Raw genomic sequence first — 16,406 nt, 5'->3', positions numbered from 1 at the left:
TCTCTCCGCCCCGTCGCGCCCGCTGCGCCGCGCCCCGCCGCGCCCCCACGCCCCCATGCCCCGCGGGCTTGTCTCCGCGCAACAGCGAAAAAAATTCCCCCGACGCGCACAGGGGCGTGCCTCCCCAGCCCCGGCCCCCACGCGAGAGACGCCCTACGTGTGTGTCACTTTGGCCGCCGCCCCCCGCGCGCCCCGCGTCACACGCTATAGGCCGGGCTGCGTGTTGGAGTCAGTGCTGATGTTGAAATTGAGTGATATGTCCTGTCGCCTACCACTCGAAGGGTGCCTTCTAGTGACTAACTCTAGCTAGAATTACTGCGAGGCGACGTGCCCGTGCCGGAGGATGGATCGCCGATGCTGGTGGGAGGTGCCATCGCCAGCGACTTGGAAACGGCCCCGCCGCCTGGGGCGCCCGCCCTACAGAGGTTTATAGGCTGAGGAGGGTGCGGGTGTTCCAGGGAGTGTGCATGGGTCTTCCGCGCCGATTTTCTTTTCTATCACCCTCCGCGTATCTCCGATTATAGACGGGATGTCATTGATAGTTATGTTACTGATAGTTATGTTATTGATAGTTGCGTTGCATCGTTTCCTTCCGCTGGGCAGGGTAAGGTGCCCTGTCTTGTCTCGTCTTGCGATGATGGTGTTGCACTGCATCGTTTCCTTGCCCTGGGCAAGAAAAGATGCCTGTCTCGTCTTGCGACGATGCCGATGGTGTTGCACTATACCCAAGGGTAGCTAGTTGTGTTGCACTGTTTCCTTCCGCTGGGCAAGGTAAGGTGCCTCTGCCTGTCTCGTGTTGCGACGACAGTGTTGCTGCACGGTACATGTGTAGCTACCCTTGGTACTGTACACGTATTGTACGTGTCTTTTGATCCCCATCCACTTTATTTCAAAAACTTTTTCCTTTTTTTCGTGGGAAACACTGTAAGCATTCGGTCGCACGGACGCGTGTACAATCTCGAGCCTTCGCCACCACCGCCCGCTCCACTCCACGCCTTCACTGCTGTCGACCTGCTCTGCACACCAACCTGCGTCCGACATCTTGACATAGCCCCGCCACCGATAGGAAACACTTTCTTGCCACCTCGAGCGTAATGGACATCCATTGATCGATGCTGCCGCGCGGCTGCGCCCCCGACGGCGCGCCCCCGCCGCGCAACGACATGAGCCGAGCCGCGAACCACTGCTTCCGCTCCGCCGTCGCGGACGCGCTGGAGGAGTGGGAGCACCACTTCCCGACGCCGCGGGGCCCGCTCGCCACCGCCGCGCCGCACGTCGAGGACGTGTACAGCGACCGCCTGTACCAGCTGCGCGAGCACTGGTGCCTCACGTTCGACGGCTGGCGCCCGCACGAGGTCCTCGTCTTCATCGCCACCACGTACCCGCGCGAGCAGCTGGTCCAGCTCACGAAGAGCCGCCGCAACTCCCAGTTCCTGCGCCAGATCCACCACGAGTGGCGCCCGCGCTTCGTCGACTGGATGACCGTCCTGTGGCGCTTCTGCGGCGCGGCCCACGAGCTCTTCGCCGACCTCGTCTTCCTGCTCCCGCAAGGCCAGCGCGCCCCGGACCCCGAGATGGGCCGCGTCTTCTTCCGTGACCTCGTGTGGAGGAGCGTCATCCCAGAGGCCGCGTGCGCGGATATCGCGGGCGCGCTCATCGAGTGGCCCATGGAGAGCACGCTCGGCCTCAGGCATGCAAAGGCTATCTATCATCTGGCAAAGGACCTCTCGCCGGAGGAGACCGGTTTTCTGTGTCGCTCGCTCGTGCTCATGCGGTCTATGAGGAATTGCACGTGCGGCTATGCAAGGAATGAGCCGGAATGCGTGTGTGGGGGCAGCAACTTGCAACTGGATTTGGATCAGGACTATGTAACCGCCCTCTTTCCACTAATTTTGGCAGACCATGCCCAGACAAAAGTCGTGGTCGAGGATCGCTGGGATGAGGAGCAGCAGGAGGACTTTTTGCGCAGCGCGTGCGAGCACGTGTTTTCGGAGCAGACGTACAAGGAGATTGTGCATGATGTCATGCATGGGAGGATGGCGAGGAAGATGCAAAAGTACCCGCGGCAGCTGACGAAGAAGGAGAAATGGCGAAAGCCCAAGAAAGCCCAGTGCAAATCGCATATGATCGACCATAAGAATTGCGTCCATCATAACTGTGCGCAAATGATTAAGAGTGGATGTACGAATCTAAGCTGCAAGACGCATTGCACGTCAAGGGGAATGCAAGAGTGCCACACACACAGGCATTACGTTGTGAAGCCTTTGCCCAAGTATCCACAGAGGAAGAGCGTCAATACGCAACCTGAGACGGAGTGGATGGGCAGTATGGTGGCGCAGTTTTGAACTCGAGGGCGTGACAAACACTTGGAAGGGATCTTTTGTGGTTTTCTGCGCTGTTGTGACAGCAAAACTTTTTCGAACGATTAGTTGTTGACCCTAACTGCGGCCAGGGCACCCCCTGCTGCCTTGCATCAAACCCAGAACGAAGGGGGATCGGAATTGAGTATGTGCTTTCATGCTTTCATGCTTTCATGAGGCACATGTATGAATGCACGCAATCTGTGAATAGCAGTTTCGGTAGCGAATAGACATGTGAACGTTCAGGTGTCTCGTGAGACGCCGTTATGTCGGGACATTGGATTTCGGACATGCTCTATATCTTGAGATTAACCGTCTCCATGCGGTGATGGTGCCTGCGAGCCCTGTTTCGCCGGAGCGAGTGGCGACAATGACGTTGGGCGAATCCAATCGACAGCCGAGCTGCAGCATGAGCATCGGTCATGGACACGTGTTCTGGATGCATCTCCCACTGCCTGCTGTACAGTAGATACAGTAGATCTCATCCTATCTCATGAGGATATGTCACTCCCGCAAAGTAAAAACCGGCCCTCTCACCTACGGCCGCCCCCCTTCATTCCCCGATCCCCGCCCTCCCGCAAACGCATCTGCCCATATTGCGCGGCCAATGCCGCTCTCCTTCCGGATCGCGGGCGTCGACGTTTCCCTCGGCGGCGCACCACACGCCGCCCAAGTCTCGGCCCTCTCCACCTCTTCGCGCGCGGCCAGCATCGGCCCATACCCCTCAGTCGGACAAGCCGCAACTGCCTCTCCCCCCGGCTACCGCATTAACACTCTCTCCCGCGTCATCGGCACGGGCACGCACGCCTGGCGCAAGGCTGCCAAGGCCTTGGAAACAGCCGACGCGCTTGAGACGCCGTGGGTGCGCTTCTGGCGGCAGGGGCACGCCTTGCGCTGGGCGAAGGGCGATGTAGTCGTCGTTGTCGCACGCGTCCTGCCCTTCGTGTGGACCTCGAATGTGAACAAAGTCGTGGCCGTGCAAAGACGGAGACGCAGCTTGTCGGTGGCGTGGGGGACAACCAGTAGGCATGTGCTCAGGGGGGAGGAGGTCGTGTCGGTAAGCAAGAAGGAAAATGGAGACGTTGTTTTTGACCTGAGAAGTTTTTTGAGGCCGCATGCGTTCATGGCGTGGCTCTCCTATCCCTTGGTTATGTACTTGCAGGCGGCGTTTGCCAGGGATGTGTGCCGGCAACTGGCAGAGGCGGCCAACGATTCAAGTTGATGGGACTAATGTCCGCTGATATGGCATCGTTTTCGTACCGCTCATGTTGTAAGGGAAATGGGCAGCGAGCAGTTAAAAACAGACGTTTACTCGCCAAAATTTCTAGTAGGCAATGTCCTCTTCGACGACTTCGTCCCCGCCAAGGGTCGTTGACAATCCATCAGCAAAATCGAGAATATGGTGCGCAGGGGAAAGCGCAGGCGTGGCATGTATTGATTTGTTCCAGCGGCTGCCTCTGCTCCGGCTCGTTTTTTTGCGAGAAGCTAGTGCCGGGAGTGCACATTGCGCCTCACCGCAGCGGTTCGGAATGGCGCCCAAAGCCATATCAGCTTCGGCGTGCTGGCCAAAGCGTTCCACATCGTTGTTCACATCACCTTTGAAACTCCCTCGCTTTGCGGACTCTAGTGAGCCGTCGGGTTTGGATATGTTTCGCTTTCGCTTTCGTGGCTTTCTTGAATTGCCGTCTGGTAACGCAGTTACAAATACGGGTTGGTTATCTTGGTTGTAGCCATCATTTGTGTCGTTCTCTTCGCCAGATTCGTCGACCCGGCATTGGGCTTCATTATGACGAAGCGCAGTTTCGTACGGCGCCCATTTTGAAGATGTGTTCAATTGGCCGCTGCTGTCCGAGAAGTTTGCATGGTCAGCTTCGCGACAAGCACTGACAACTCCTGAGTCGAAACCCTGCAAGTTGCAAGCACGTTCTGCGCCATTTCCGAACGCTCCTTCGCTTTCGATTGCGGTGGCGTCCACAGCGGTGAGGCCACCGCCGCCGTGAGGTTCCTGGAGTTGTTCAAACTGCTCTTCGGCCTGACCGCGGGTGAGATTGATCTTCTGAACAAACTTTCGGACATCAGCAGCCTTGTGCGAGTGAGCGACGATCTGGCATGAGACGCAGCATGGAATGCCACAGTTGAGGCTCGGTCAGTGTCGCGCGTTCACAAGCGAAACTTGCACAGCACAGAATTCAAAGGTTGGTAGGAACCGTACTTTTCGAACGCTTTGTTTGGCGCCGCACAGCTTGCAAACGAATTTACTGTCCTTGCGCTTCTGACTCACCTGATAGTGATTGCATTGGAAGCATTGCACTGCGATGAAGTCTGGCATTGTTCCGCGTGCGTCGGTAAGCGTGTCAATTCAGACAATTGCGACTAGGGGATATCATCGAAACTCAAAGGGCTTCGCGGGATTGTTTAGTAGTGGGGGGGAGAGAGGTGGAGCGAACGCAGGTGGCCCAGCCTTCCCCGACTGCAGATGACTGGGCACAGGTTTTGGCGCACTTGCAACGCTTTGCCTCGTTTCGCGCCTGTACTGTAATGTAATTTCTGCAATACTGTAAGACATGACGTGCTGCGACAGGGAGGCCTCATACTTCACTCTCCTTACTGTGCTACAGTAGCTCCGGAGTGTCTACATACTGTAAACTTTACCCGTAGCGATTCGCCTCATGCAATATCCAGGGTACTGTGGGAGCGCATTTCTTTAACATACATGCCCTCGACAATACAGTGCCCACGCGATTACTGCAAGCCCCGATAACTGCAACTACAGTGAACCCTCTCGATATGGATACGCTCGGTGGACGTAATCCGTATCCATTTGCGGAGGTTATTCACATCCGGAGACCGTATCATAACGGTGTCACGGTGACCTGCATCTCTCAGAATGTCTGTGCTTTACTTAAAAATGTATTTATCGTCGTCTGGACTGTGCAATTCCCCTTCTTGGTACGCAGAGATATCGGGACGAAAACCATACTTTCCGTTGATGATGCGGGACATGACAGCTGGAGCAGGAGGTTTGGAAAGGGATAACTGTACTGAGGCCCACTTCGCAAGGGCGCTTTGTGACGTCTGCTCCTTGCTCTTTTTGCGCCGTTGGAACTCTGCACATATTTGTTGCTTTTGGGCGAGGTTAAGCTCAGAGCGCTTCATCGACGATTGTCGCTTGACGGGGGCAGATGGCTACGGTGCTGACAACACGCAATGTTTGCGATCAGAGGAGATTTATTGGGGGAGGACCAACAGGAGTATATGCTAGAAAGATGTTTTTGTCGAGAATGATGATAATTGCGCAGCCTCAGACGGGGATTGGAATTTATTGGGCAGATTGTGAACGGATCGATCAAGAATAAACGGTTACGGGGTAATTTGTGCCTTGGCCGCTCAAAAGTAACCATAAAATACATTTTAAGTAGGAGGGGTCTGTATGATATGCTTATTTCACATTGAACCTGCCAAGATAGGCATATCATAGGGCCTTTGGCCATGAGGTGGCGAAAGCCATTTCATCCAATAAGAACGCTCCGGACCGCCGCCGTCCATACTTGGACGGCTGGCATTGGCCGACGAATGAAGTCGGACCAAAAGGGAGAATTTTGTATGCGCACCATCGTAGATTTAACTATTAATTAGTAATCTACACTTGACGGCGGCGCGGTATCGCGCCCACCAGTCTCGGACTGGATGACATAAAGTTGTGTGACCGCGGGCAGCTCGCCCCCTCACACAGGAGAGGAACCAACTCTCGATCACGTTTATTGCTCACCTCGTTCAGAACCCGGTATCCAATTGAGGAATTTTTCCAGACATTGTTTTTTGGTAAAAATTTGTAAGCTACAGAGTACGTCGCTCGACTTTTTATCCGTTTACGGAGGATATCCATATCCCTAGTACAGTACACGTTTTAAATGCGCACTTGAGTGCGCAAATCATTTCAACACACGTAGTTCACGCGTTGTGAGGCTTCAGAGCTTGAAACTTCTGGAGACGATAGAAGACATGTGCCGCTACCACTATGCCAAATTTCCATGAAGGAATACAATTTTCTGTCGCTATGAACGGCTTCGAGAAACATTCATTCTGCAGCCATCATCTACGTCCAAATTTGTCAAATGCGCACTTTAGTGAGCATTTGAATTTAGTTTGTGGTACTGATTTCGCAGGTTCGGCATAGCCTCAGCGCTGCCCCCACTCTTCGCACGTACCAGCCTCTTACTCTTCCCTAATTGTGCCCGTCTACACCACTGTAGTCCTTGCTACGCCTATAAAGACCTGGCTCCTCCATCCCTCGGCTTCTGCTTCTTTGATTCATGCCAGATGCTCCAGCAGCTCTTACGCTGCCCATTGTGTACTCTGGTACAAATATGTGCATCACAGGCAGTGCACATAAAGCTTTCTCTATGTCGCTTTGCCCTAGATGCACTGCTGCCACAAAAGGAGCAATACTTCGGTGTCCCTGGTAGCTGCCTTTGTTTCTGTGGGTGATCGTGCAGACGTAACTTAATCCCGTCCGGCGCGTTAAAAAATATAAGCCGCTTTCCCCGACGCTTTCGTGCCAAGGCAAAAAGCCGAGCTGCCTCAGCATCAGTGACTTCCTCAGTGTCCTCTTCTTGCCGACTTTTCTCCTTTTCCAGTTGGTCCGCATACAGCAGCAACTCTTGTGAAACGTCAATGTCAAAATCTGCAAGACTCAGAACATTATTTAAGGCGTGAGATAGTGGCCAAGGTCTACAAGGCTTCCGCGGTTTGAAGCAAATGTTCTCCTTGCGCCATTCTCCACGCAATAAATGCATTTACAGCCAAAGGCTTGAATGTCTGTGACACAATGTTTTGCTCCCATGCGAACGCAGATGTCGATGAGCGAAGTATCGACCGCGACTGTGTGCTACCATCGACTCCACCTTTCGTCTTTGAATCAAGACTTTGAGCGGCATGCTTGAACAGTTTGAGAGGCGGAAATGGGCACTTCTCTTTGACGTACTTGTTTATCGTCCTCCAGAAAGGAAAGCGCTCCTCAATAGTACGGCGAGAGTTTCTGTCCGCAAAATGGGGTACCTGTGGTTCCTCATCATGTGCGTAGGCAATAAATGAATCAGCACGTCTCCTCAAGGCTTCGCTACAAATGTGTAAAGTATCATCACTACACCGTACAACCAGAATGTACATGATTCCAACCTCAGCCGCAGACACGTAGATTAGATAGTGCACTGATAGCACCAGCAGTTGATGAATTACCTGCCCCATGTGTTCCGTTGGAACGTATTTCATTCATGTGGCATCTCCAACTCTGCAAGTTTTTACATCTACTGTCTCCATGCCGATCGCTCTGTCTAAACTTGATACTCCAACGTTAGTCTTGATCTCAACTGATGCGAGGTCCATCCATGAATGGGCAGCTACGTCTTCAGAAATCCCCAGCTGGCCAGTGTCGATGAGTGCGATTCCATCCGGCGAGCAAGCCATCCAATCTGCGTCTGCCCTCGAGAGCATACCGCATTCGTACACAGCCTGCACAAATGGTTTAGATGACAGTGCTGCAAACACACCCCGCTCGTTCATAGACCCACGCTTCATTGCTTCAGTCGACCGTGAAGCACCAAACCAGGTCTGGGAAAGGGATTTAAGCCGTTCTGATAAAGTTATTTCGTCAAAACCTTGTCGTTGTGGGAGACCGACGCACTCGCGAACTGTGCTGTCTGTGAGAAGTATAGTCCCGGCGCTTGTTCCGGTTAAGCGAAATTGTCGTAGGACAAACCAGTCAGCACATCGCTGGCCTACTGCAAGAACGGAGCATCTCTGAAGCAACAGATGCTCCACCATGTCTTTGTCACTTGAAGAACTAGGAGAAGGAGTGACGATTAATCCTTCGTCATCACGGTTGCTAAAAAGCATGTGCGAAACGGGCTCTGTTCTCGGAACCGCCACCCATGTCTCTATAGTCCGAGCGATAGCAGTCGGGACGCAGTAAAAAAATCGAAGCACCTTACTAAAATGCTTTGTGCCGTTTTCTCTGACTGCAACAGCGGTAACCTCCGACCGACCCGGTGTGCGGGAACTCGAGTGTCCCCGAGAAGATGGTTTTACAGACTTGATGGCAAAAAACGATGCCGGTCCAGCTTCCGGGTGGTCATCAATTACAAACTTGCGCCGACGGTCGAGCTCTATCCTGCGGGCGCCAATTCCGTTTATACCATCCATTTCATCTTGTGAACTGCTCTGGCCTGGTCCGATATCCTGTAAAGTCACTTGCGCCAGCTGCCCTGCCCCGTCGCTGGAAGTCCCTCGGGCATGAGCAGATGCTGTTTCGTGTGTGTCAAATGCGAGCACAGCGCTTTCGAGTACATCCTCCTCACTTGCCTGGCCAGGGTCGCTATCCCCTTCTTCTTCGTCTTGCCTATTGACACTGATGAAAGACTTGCCCACAAACGGAGGGCAACGAAGCAAATGCTGTGACATTACAAGTATGGATCCAATGCCATGTTGCAGAAGCGTGCGAATCAGTGACTCGCTTCCGTATCCTCTGTCAGCTTTTATCACCAAACCATGAAGACATTGCTCCCCTCTGCCCTCTATCAATGTGCAAATAAGCTCGAGAACGTTCGTAGACTGGGGTTCGCCTCTGCGACGAAAACGAACTGCAATTGTTACGCAAAAAAGAGCATCTGCAATCGCATCGGCCGCATGACCTTCACGATCGGCTTTTCTCATGCTCAGTGTCTTGACCTGGTTGTCGCGTGCCCTAGTACCGTATAAATCGTCGTCTAGCGTCGCAAAAGTGTGGACGGGTGAAAGAAAGATTTTGCGAGTCATTTCATACGCGGCCTTCTCGAACGCATCTAGATATTGAGTCTCATCCCGCTGCGCGCTCCATGCACTCTCGCCTCTACCCCTACCAGTTGCCGAGTGAGCCAGATTATTTCTGCTAATGAATCGGACGCGATGAGTAGAAGGTGGATTGCAGTTGAGGCGGGTAAACAAATCAACTGTTTTCTCAAAGCTCAACCCGGTCAGGTGCGATGTAAGCAGAACTGCAACATACCGATAGAGATCATCGAGACCGATCGGATGTGTTCCGAGAGAATGCAATGCTATGTGCTCATTCATCCACTTCCTGCAATGTTGCAACACGTCGTCCATCAGTAAAATGAGATGCCCAGCCCTTGTTGAATTCACTTCATTTGCAACCCGTGCAGTCTTCAGTTGACTCATCGCCCAAGTACAGAACAAACGCGCCCTCTCCACGATTATGCTCTTTGAAAACTCACTTTCAAGCATGACCCCGTGGGATGCCGGTTTTCGCAAGCGCCATCCATTGGAAGGGTCTTCAAAAGTCGAATCTCTGCGACCTCCTGCGGGCCCTCTTCCCCGACCACGCACGCTTCCAAACCCTCGCCCTCTTACACGCCCCATCCCACGACCTCGAACACGCCTCGAGCCTTGCCCTCGCCCACGCCCTGAGCCTCGTCCACGACTTCTAAATTGTCCTCGGTCATCCTGCCCCTCATCTTGATTCTCTCCAGATGCTGTAAAATCATCCGCATGGGAAGAAGGAGCGACATAATCTGCAGGTTCTTCTCTTATTACCGCTGCCATTTTGGGACCCACTGCAGCAGGAGCACGTAATGTATCACTGTGTTGTTTGTGCTTCTTGATAAGAGACAGAGGGATTTGAAGGATTTGAAGGTACAGCACGCCGTGTTGTGACACTTAATGAGGCGTGGACTGCAGGAGGGCCAAGCGATACGCGACTGCAAGCGGGCGATGAACACTCAGGCAAAGTGGACGGATGTAGAGAAAGGCGCGTCAAGGCACACCCAGATTAAATAATGAGACGTGGTCCAGAGAGGTTTGGGCAGTATCACGGTGTTGTGCAGTGGACACACTCGCCAACGAGGGCGTAAATCTCGCTATGAGGGAAAGCGGTATGTCCAGTCACCACCAGGGTGTTCGGGGCCCTCTGTCCGTGGTAGCTCAGAGGTAACGCGAGAATCGCGTGTAGAGTCGCGGTCGGCGCGTGAAGGGGTACTCGGAATCGAGTAACTAGAAGGAGTGGGTGTGGCGGTCGCGTCGCGGACCGCTATCGACGGCGTCGAAGAAGAACAAAACAAGAAGGGAGAAGAAAGAAGGAAGGAGAAGTGTAGCGTAGAAACGTAGAAAATAGGGAAAAAGGTAAAGGAAAAACAAGAAAAAGGATGACGACGAAGGGTGCAGGTACCAGACTTAGCCAACTAGATAGGAACCGTAGAGGATCCTACCAGAGATGGGGTCCGATCACCTGATGCCTCTTTACTGTAGCGCCTTCCGACACCCGACCTATATAGGCCGAGCGCCGTCGTCGGCGTCGGTTACTAAATGGGTAATTGAATAATTAATTATCGTCATTAGAATTGCCACTTGGCATTAGACGCTAATTAGCGTAGAAACTTGTGGGCACCACGTATGTATACGTGTCGTACACGTGTTGTACACGTATCATATACGTGTCATACGATTGTCATACACGTGTGGCCACGTGCGGTACACGTGGGGTACCTTCCCAAGTGTGCGCGCACAGTACACGTGTGGTGCGCTTATCATACACGTGTGGTATCATCCAAAGTGTACGCGTACACATTGGATGAGTACACGTGTCATAGACGGGAGCGCACACCATACACGTGTCAAAGGCGGGGAGCGCGGCCCCGCGACGGCGGTGACCAGGGATAAAGGGCCCAGAGTCACTGCACTACACACGGGGCGCGAAAGGGTGTGAGAGATGAAAGGAGCAAGAAACAGGTAGAGTGTAGGCTTCAGAGAAGGGTTTCGTGTTGGAGTAAGGCGAAGGCGATGGGCGTGGGGGTGGTCGGCGTTCGTGATTGACTCGAATGTAGCGCGGCAACCATTTGTCCAATGAGAATGAATGAACATGCAAAATGCTCCGCTCTTTTGCTGGAATGTAGGTCTGTGTGTCATAAAGATGTTCTCTGCACCATTGGGGCTACAATGAGCTGACAAAAGGGACAATTCTAAGCCCCAAACGCTCACTTAAGTGCGCATTTGGCAACTTTACGGATTTCTTGAAAACTGTCAAATGCTCACTTAAGTGCGCATTTGGCGTACTAAAGATATGGAGAATGATCCTAATTGGGAGGGTTCACTGTACCTGATAAATGAAACAGCAAGTGGGGAACCATCTCCGGGGTCACTCAAAATTGCTAAAAAATAAGACCGTTTCAGATCTGATTACTGCAACATTTGTAACATACCTCCAGAGCGTCATATGGGCTGTTTTGAAGGGGTTACAAAAATTCAGTCCTCGATCAGGCGACAGATGGTCGACGGCCAAAGATAGTCAAAATATATATATGTTTTTCAAATAAAACTTTTGAGGTGTTGGATCCTAGAATCTTATGGGATATATGCTAGGCCCTATCATAAGATTTGAAAACTGAAAATCCCCGATAACTGCAACAAAGGGGGGTCTCCCCCGGTGTTGTAGTTATCGCGTGGGCACTGTATCATCTTCCAGGACATCTTGATAGCAGTTGTGAATACACTGAGAGACCAGGAATCAAACAAATTTTAAGCACCTGATTGCCGTTTTAAACTGGCCTTTTCGTTTTGAAGTTAACAACACAGAACATTTCAATGTTACTCAAAAGACCTTCTTCGCCAGGCATTTCTAGAAATGACCAGAAAGGACTTACAGTTTTCATTAAACAGAAATCAATTGTAGTGGAGAGGTGATCTTTTTCCGTCATGTCGACAAAGCACAAGTCCAGAAATAAATAAGTTGACAAGTATCTTCATAATATCCCTAATGCCAGCCGCTTATTATCAGTATATTGATCATGGATCTTTCACCGAACAAAAGTTCGATCCATATTTGAGCGTCCGTCACGAAACTTGGTTCAGGGGCCCCCGAACCAACCTCTACCGGTAGACGACCCCGATATCAACCATTTGGCAGAGTCTCAAGAGCCAAAAACTACTGGTTTGGAAGATAGAGAGCCTCTAATTTCGGGTTCTCAGCCAAGAAAAAAACACCCAAAATACTCCCCATGATGAGTATAGTGATCAGCAGCACGGTCCGAGAAGGGCAAAATAGACCAACTGAAGCCCTTGAGGCCATTCTTTACTTATGCTCATGCACTTTGGCTTCTTTCACGGCGATTGCTCCGTCGAGAAGTACGTCGTGTTTGCCGCGGGGTGCTGCTCCGCGGAGTGTCACTCTCAAGAATGCGCCTTCTAGTCCTCGGAGGCTCTAAAGAGATACCCGAATCGTTCCGGGCTCGGCGATTTGGGGTCACATTTTGCAGAGCAGACCCATTTTCGTTTGCTCTGTTTCGAGATGGAGATGGGGCAGTGGTGGTCCGCGTCACTAGTTCTGTGGACGAATGCCACAGTGACCAACAGCTTTTTCTTAAACCATGGTACACCCTCATGCAAATATGAACATTACAAAGATTGCATTTGTATGAAGAACGATGTCCTCTCCAGCCCCCTGCGTTTTGTCCGCCAAGCACCAACTACAAAGCTTTGGGCTGCTGTTTTGGCTCATGCCCTTGAACTGATAGTCTCGGACGCACACCGTCAGGAGCATTAAAAAATATAAGTCTGTTGCTACGACGGTTTACGGCCAAGTTCCTTAATCACGTTGCATCTCCTGAAGTAGTTTCGCCTAGTTCTTGATCTTCGCTTTGGTCCCTACTGTCCTGAATCGTATCTGCGTACGAAAGCAGTTCCATAGCTACATCATGAATAAAATCAGCCATCGCCTGGACCTTATTAAGAGCGTTTCTGTATGAGTCTAAAGATCGAAAGGAAACTCCGTCTTCGAGAAGATCCCGTCTCTGAAAAATTCTCCAGGATATAAATCCATTTATGGCCAACGTCTTGATGGTCTGGGAAATCAACTTCTGCTCCCACCTAAAATGTGATGTTGATGAGCGTAACATTGCTCTTGCCTGCGTAGCACCATCTATTCCTCCTTTTGTTTTAGAGTATAGGCTTTGAGAGGAATGCATAAAAAGCTTTTGGGGAGGAAAGGGACCCCTTTCTTTCACATATTCGTTGAAAACGCGCCAAAAAGAGTGCCTTGACTTGAGTGTGGATAATAGTTCCGCATCTGCAAAGCTTGGACGCACCACCTCCGCATCGTATAAATGTTCCCACGTCACGATAGAATCTGCTTTCGCCTGCAGCACCTCCTTAGAGGTCTCCGCAATTGTTTGTGAGCATTTCGCAACGACAGTGTAAAGAATACCCGTTTCTGCTGCGACAACGTACATGAAAAATTGCACCGCAGTCACCAAGACTTGGTGAAGCAGCTGCCCTATGTGTTCTGCTGGAACAAACTGGCGAAAACTTTCGTCCCCAACGTCGCAGGTAATGATGTTAGCAGCAGCCAGCGTTAGAGCAGAGTCTACAGTTCCTGGTGCAACCCTAGTCTTAATCTCAACAGAGTCAAGATTTAAAACTTGTTCTCCAAAGGCGATGCCACTGTTTGCATTGTCAGACGCCCTCCACGCATCATTCCCCAGCTTATCGACATCAATGAGGGCCAAGGCGTCCCGGGAGCACGCCAACTAGTCCTTACCTTTAATCCCCAACATTCCACACTCATACACCACTTGCAAAGACGGCATCCGTTCCATTGCCTTGAGTACCTCCCCCTCATTTGCTGATCCTCACATCATCTGTTCTGTGGATACCTTTGCACTACACCACCCGTCACAAAAAAGCTTCAACCACTGCGCTGGTGTGGGTTCTTCCTCCTCCCTTTCAGTTTGCATTCCTAAACAAGCTCGCACAAGTCCACTTTTCATCAGTATCTTTCCAGCGTTTGTACCCGTTATGCAAAACTGCCTGAGAACAAACCAGTCGGCGCATCTTTGCCCCACTGATAAAACAGTACACATCTTTAGGACCTCAGCTTCGATGAAGTTTTCTGATCCTGCGGGGGCGACGGAGGACGCACAACAGCTCCAAGAGTTTCACGCTTATTAGACAAAACCGTGTTCAAAATGCAGCCCTTCGGTACAGCAATCCATGTTCTCAGATAGTCATTAATTAAATTGGGTACATTGTAAAGGAACCTGATGACTTTGGCAAACTTTTCGCTCCCATGCTCGTGAATGGCAATGGCAGTCATCTTGTCATTACCGACTGCACGGGAGCCGTCTCGTCTGACGCGTTTCGTCGCAAAAAAGCATACCGGACCTAAGTGAGGGGAGTTATCTACAATATAAGCCCATCGCCTGTCATTGCGCATCGGGTGCAGTGCTGACGAGCTCCCCTGCCCCTCTTGGTCCCCAGAGACCTCTTGCGCTTCATTTTCCCTGATGCCATTGTCGTTCTCGCTTTGCATGCGCGTCGTTGCCATTTACGCTACCTGGTGCAATGTTGGCATTATTCATTCCTTCATCGTCGTCTTCGACATCATAACGAGGTGGATCAAGGAACGACTTACCGACGAACAGATGAGCTCGGAAAATGTGTTCCGGTATTATGAGCACTATGAGCATGGAGCCTATCCCAGATTCCATCAGACATTTAAGAATACATTCCTTCTCATAACCTCGATCGTCCGTTATAATAAAACCTCCAAGGGCCTGCCCTCCCCTTCCTTCCGTCAAAGTGCTCACTATCTTTTGCACAGAATCAACTACTGTCTCACCTCTTCTTCTAAAATGTAGTGCCATGATGATTCTGAACAAGGCATCAGCAATGGCGTCTGCGGAATGGCCTTCTCGATCGGCTTTGCGCGAGCTTAAATTCTTCACTTGATTATCTGCAGCTCTCGTACCATAAAGCTCGTCATCGAGAGTTGCAAACAAATGCAAAGGAGTAAAAAATATCTTTCTTGTGTCTCTAAACGCCAATACCTCAAACTCGGAGAGACACTGTGTTTGGTCACGTTTTGATTGCCATGTAGAATCCCCCTGGTTACCACGGCCAGTAGCGGAGTATGCAAGAATGTTGCTCGCAATAAATCGCACTCTGTCAAGAGAAGGACAGACGCTCCCAGTACTGCCCATTAGTGAGATAGTTTTCTGAAAACTGAAACCCGTGCAATGAGACAGTAGGAGTACTGAAACATATCAGTATATGTCGTCTAAACGAATGCGTTCTTCGTTAAGCTTCTCGACGATGATATATTCGTTTAACCACGTCATGCACTGCGATAGCAGTGCGTTCATGAATAAAACAACGAAGCCGCATCTACCCCGGGGAACCTCTCGAACCGTTCGCTGAACGTGCAACCTATCCATTGCGGGCATTAGAAACCGACGTGCCCTTTCACCCAGTCACTTATTTTGACATGTCTGGGACATGGATATGACATGTCAGAGATGGTGCATGATATGCAAATGACATGGGGGTGACATGTGTTCCGATATGGCAAAGTGCCCTTTTGTTGTCATATTTTGGGGGGTTAATTGGGCAATGATATGTGTAAGATAGGATGATATGGCATTGACGGGCGTCTGATTACCTACTGACGTGACCTCACGGGGATGTCGCATCAGACGCATGTCATCTGAGTATCGCCGCGTTCAGAGTCGTAGTTCACATCTTCTACATATCCACCGCATGCATATAATGCACATATCTTTGTCGGATCCACGTCTGCCCATATACATGGCATGTCATTCAGATATCTACCATTGTAACGCCCAGCAGCTGTTTTACAGCTGTAACACGTGTACACTGCGTACGCATGGGATTTTGATCTCGAACAGCGGTTGGCTCCTTTCCAGAACAAAAAGTTTCTGAGGGGGACATTTGTTTCGCGCGGTGGTCTCGACCGCGCGGCGCGGCGGCAAGGGGGCGGCAAGCGGGAGCAGCAGGCGGCACGCGCGGCTGGGGGAGCGCGCTTGCCGTGGCGGTGGGGGCCCCGCACGTCGCACATTTTCAATATGAAGGTGCCAAACTCTTCGTTCATTGCTTTCAGCCATTCATCTCTTTCTGTACTGTTCATAGCTTCGCAGAAAGTGGAAGGTAGGCTAGAGTGGTTAGCATTAACAGTTGAATCTAATACCTCGACAGCTGAATCAAAAC

The 16,406-nt window shown here is 51.3% G+C and overlaps 9 protein-coding genes across 9 annotated transcripts; 2 read left to right on the top strand and 7 right to left on the bottom strand.

Moving 5' to 3' along the window:
- Nucleotides 1-997: 997 nt before the first annotated feature.
- CHC_T00005678001 (hypothetical protein) lies at nucleotides 998-1,657 on the bottom strand. The gene has a single exon (XM_005717227.1). It carries the CDS (start codon nucleotides 1,655-1,657, stop codon nucleotides 998-1,000), a length of 660 nt encoding a protein of 219 aa, XP_005717284.1.
- Nucleotides 1,658-2,438: 781 nt separating this feature from the next.
- CHC_T00005677001 (hypothetical protein) lies at nucleotides 2,439-2,519 on the bottom strand. The gene has a single exon (XM_005717226.1). It carries the CDS (start codon nucleotides 2,517-2,519, stop codon nucleotides 2,439-2,441), a length of 81 nt encoding a protein of 26 aa, XP_005717283.1.
- A 4-nt stretch (nucleotides 2,520-2,523) lies between these two features.
- Nucleotides 2,524-2,652, bottom strand: CHC_T00005676001 (hypothetical protein). The gene has a single exon (XM_005717225.1). It carries the CDS (start codon nucleotides 2,650-2,652, stop codon nucleotides 2,524-2,526), a length of 129 nt encoding a protein of 42 aa, XP_005717282.1.
- A 16-nt stretch (nucleotides 2,653-2,668) lies between these two features.
- CHC_T00005675001 (hypothetical protein) lies at nucleotides 2,669-2,845 on the bottom strand. Its single transcript, XM_005717224.1, has one exon. The coding sequence runs from the start codon at nucleotides 2,843-2,845 to the stop codon at nucleotides 2,669-2,671; it is 177 nt and encodes a 58-aa protein (XP_005717281.1).
- Nucleotides 2,846-2,853: 8 nt separating this feature from the next.
- Nucleotides 2,854-3,582, top strand: CHC_T00005674001 (hypothetical protein). Its single transcript, XM_005717223.1, has one exon. The coding sequence runs from the start codon at nucleotides 2,854-2,856 to the stop codon at nucleotides 3,580-3,582; it is 729 nt and encodes a 242-aa protein (XP_005717280.1).
- Nucleotides 3,583-3,590: 8 nt separating this feature from the next.
- On the top strand, nucleotides 3,591-3,962 carry CHC_T00005673001 (hypothetical protein). The gene has a single exon (XM_005717222.1). It carries the CDS (start codon nucleotides 3,591-3,593, stop codon nucleotides 3,960-3,962), a length of 372 nt encoding a protein of 123 aa, XP_005717279.1.
- A 2,663-nt stretch (nucleotides 3,963-6,625) lies between these two features.
- CHC_T00005672001 (hypothetical protein) lies at nucleotides 6,626-7,156 on the bottom strand. Its single transcript, XM_005717221.1, has one exon. The coding sequence runs from the start codon at nucleotides 7,154-7,156 to the stop codon at nucleotides 6,626-6,628; it is 531 nt and encodes a 176-aa protein (XP_005717278.1).
- Nucleotides 7,157-7,297, bottom strand: CHC_T00005671001 (hypothetical protein). Its single transcript, XM_005717220.1, has one exon. The coding sequence runs from the start codon at nucleotides 7,295-7,297 to the stop codon at nucleotides 7,157-7,159; it is 141 nt and encodes a 46-aa protein (XP_005717277.1).
- Nucleotides 7,298-7,631: 334 nt separating this feature from the next.
- On the bottom strand, nucleotides 7,632-9,572 carry CHC_T00005670001 (hypothetical protein). The gene has a single exon (XM_005717219.1). The coding sequence runs from the start codon at nucleotides 9,570-9,572 to the stop codon at nucleotides 7,632-7,634; it is 1,941 nt and encodes a 646-aa protein (XP_005717276.1).
- Between the last annotated feature and the right edge of the window lie 6,834 nt (nucleotides 9,573-16,406).

This window comes from Chondrus crispus, genomic scaffold, assembly GCF_000350225.1.
Source record: "Chondrus crispus Stackhouse genomic scaffold, scaffold_307, whole genome shotgun sequence".
Classification (NCBI taxonomy): Eukaryota; Rhodophyta; class Florideophyceae; order Gigartinales; family Gigartinaceae; genus Chondrus; species Chondrus crispus.
Note: the sequence above shows the minus strand (reverse complement) of the source record. Positions and strands in the feature narration are given on the sequence as shown.

Coding starts and splice junctions, on each gene's coding strand:
- CHC_T00005670001 (XM_005717219.1), bottom strand. CDS start 9,572: ATGAGTCAACTGAAGACTGCACGGGTTGCAAATGAAGTGAATTCAACA.
- CHC_T00005676001 (XM_005717225.1), bottom strand. CDS start 2,652: ATGTCCGAAATCCAATGTCCCGACATAACGGCGTCTCACGAGACACCT.
- CHC_T00005675001 (XM_005717224.1), bottom strand. CDS start 2,845: ATGAGATCTACTGTATCTACTGTACAGCAGGCAGTGGGAGATGCATCC.
- CHC_T00005672001 (XM_005717221.1), bottom strand. CDS start 7,156: ATGCATTTATTGCGTGGAGAATGGCGCAAGGAGAACATTTGCTTCAAA.
- CHC_T00005677001 (XM_005717226.1), bottom strand. CDS start 2,519: ATGAAAGCACATACTCAATTCCGATCCCCCTTCGTTCTGGGTTTGATG.
- CHC_T00005678001 (XM_005717227.1), bottom strand. CDS start 1,657: ATGAGCGCGCCCGCGATATCCGCGCACGCGGCCTCTGGGATGACGCTC.
- CHC_T00005674001 (XM_005717223.1), top strand. CDS start 2,854: ATGAGGATATGTCACTCCCGCAAAGTAAAAACCGGCCCTCTCACCTAC.
- CHC_T00005673001 (XM_005717222.1), top strand. CDS start 3,591: ATGTCCGCTGATATGGCATCGTTTTCGTACCGCTCATGTTGTAAGGGA.
- CHC_T00005671001 (XM_005717220.1), bottom strand. CDS start 7,297: ATGCCGCTCAAAGTCTTGATTCAAAGACGAAAGGTGGAGTCGATGGTA.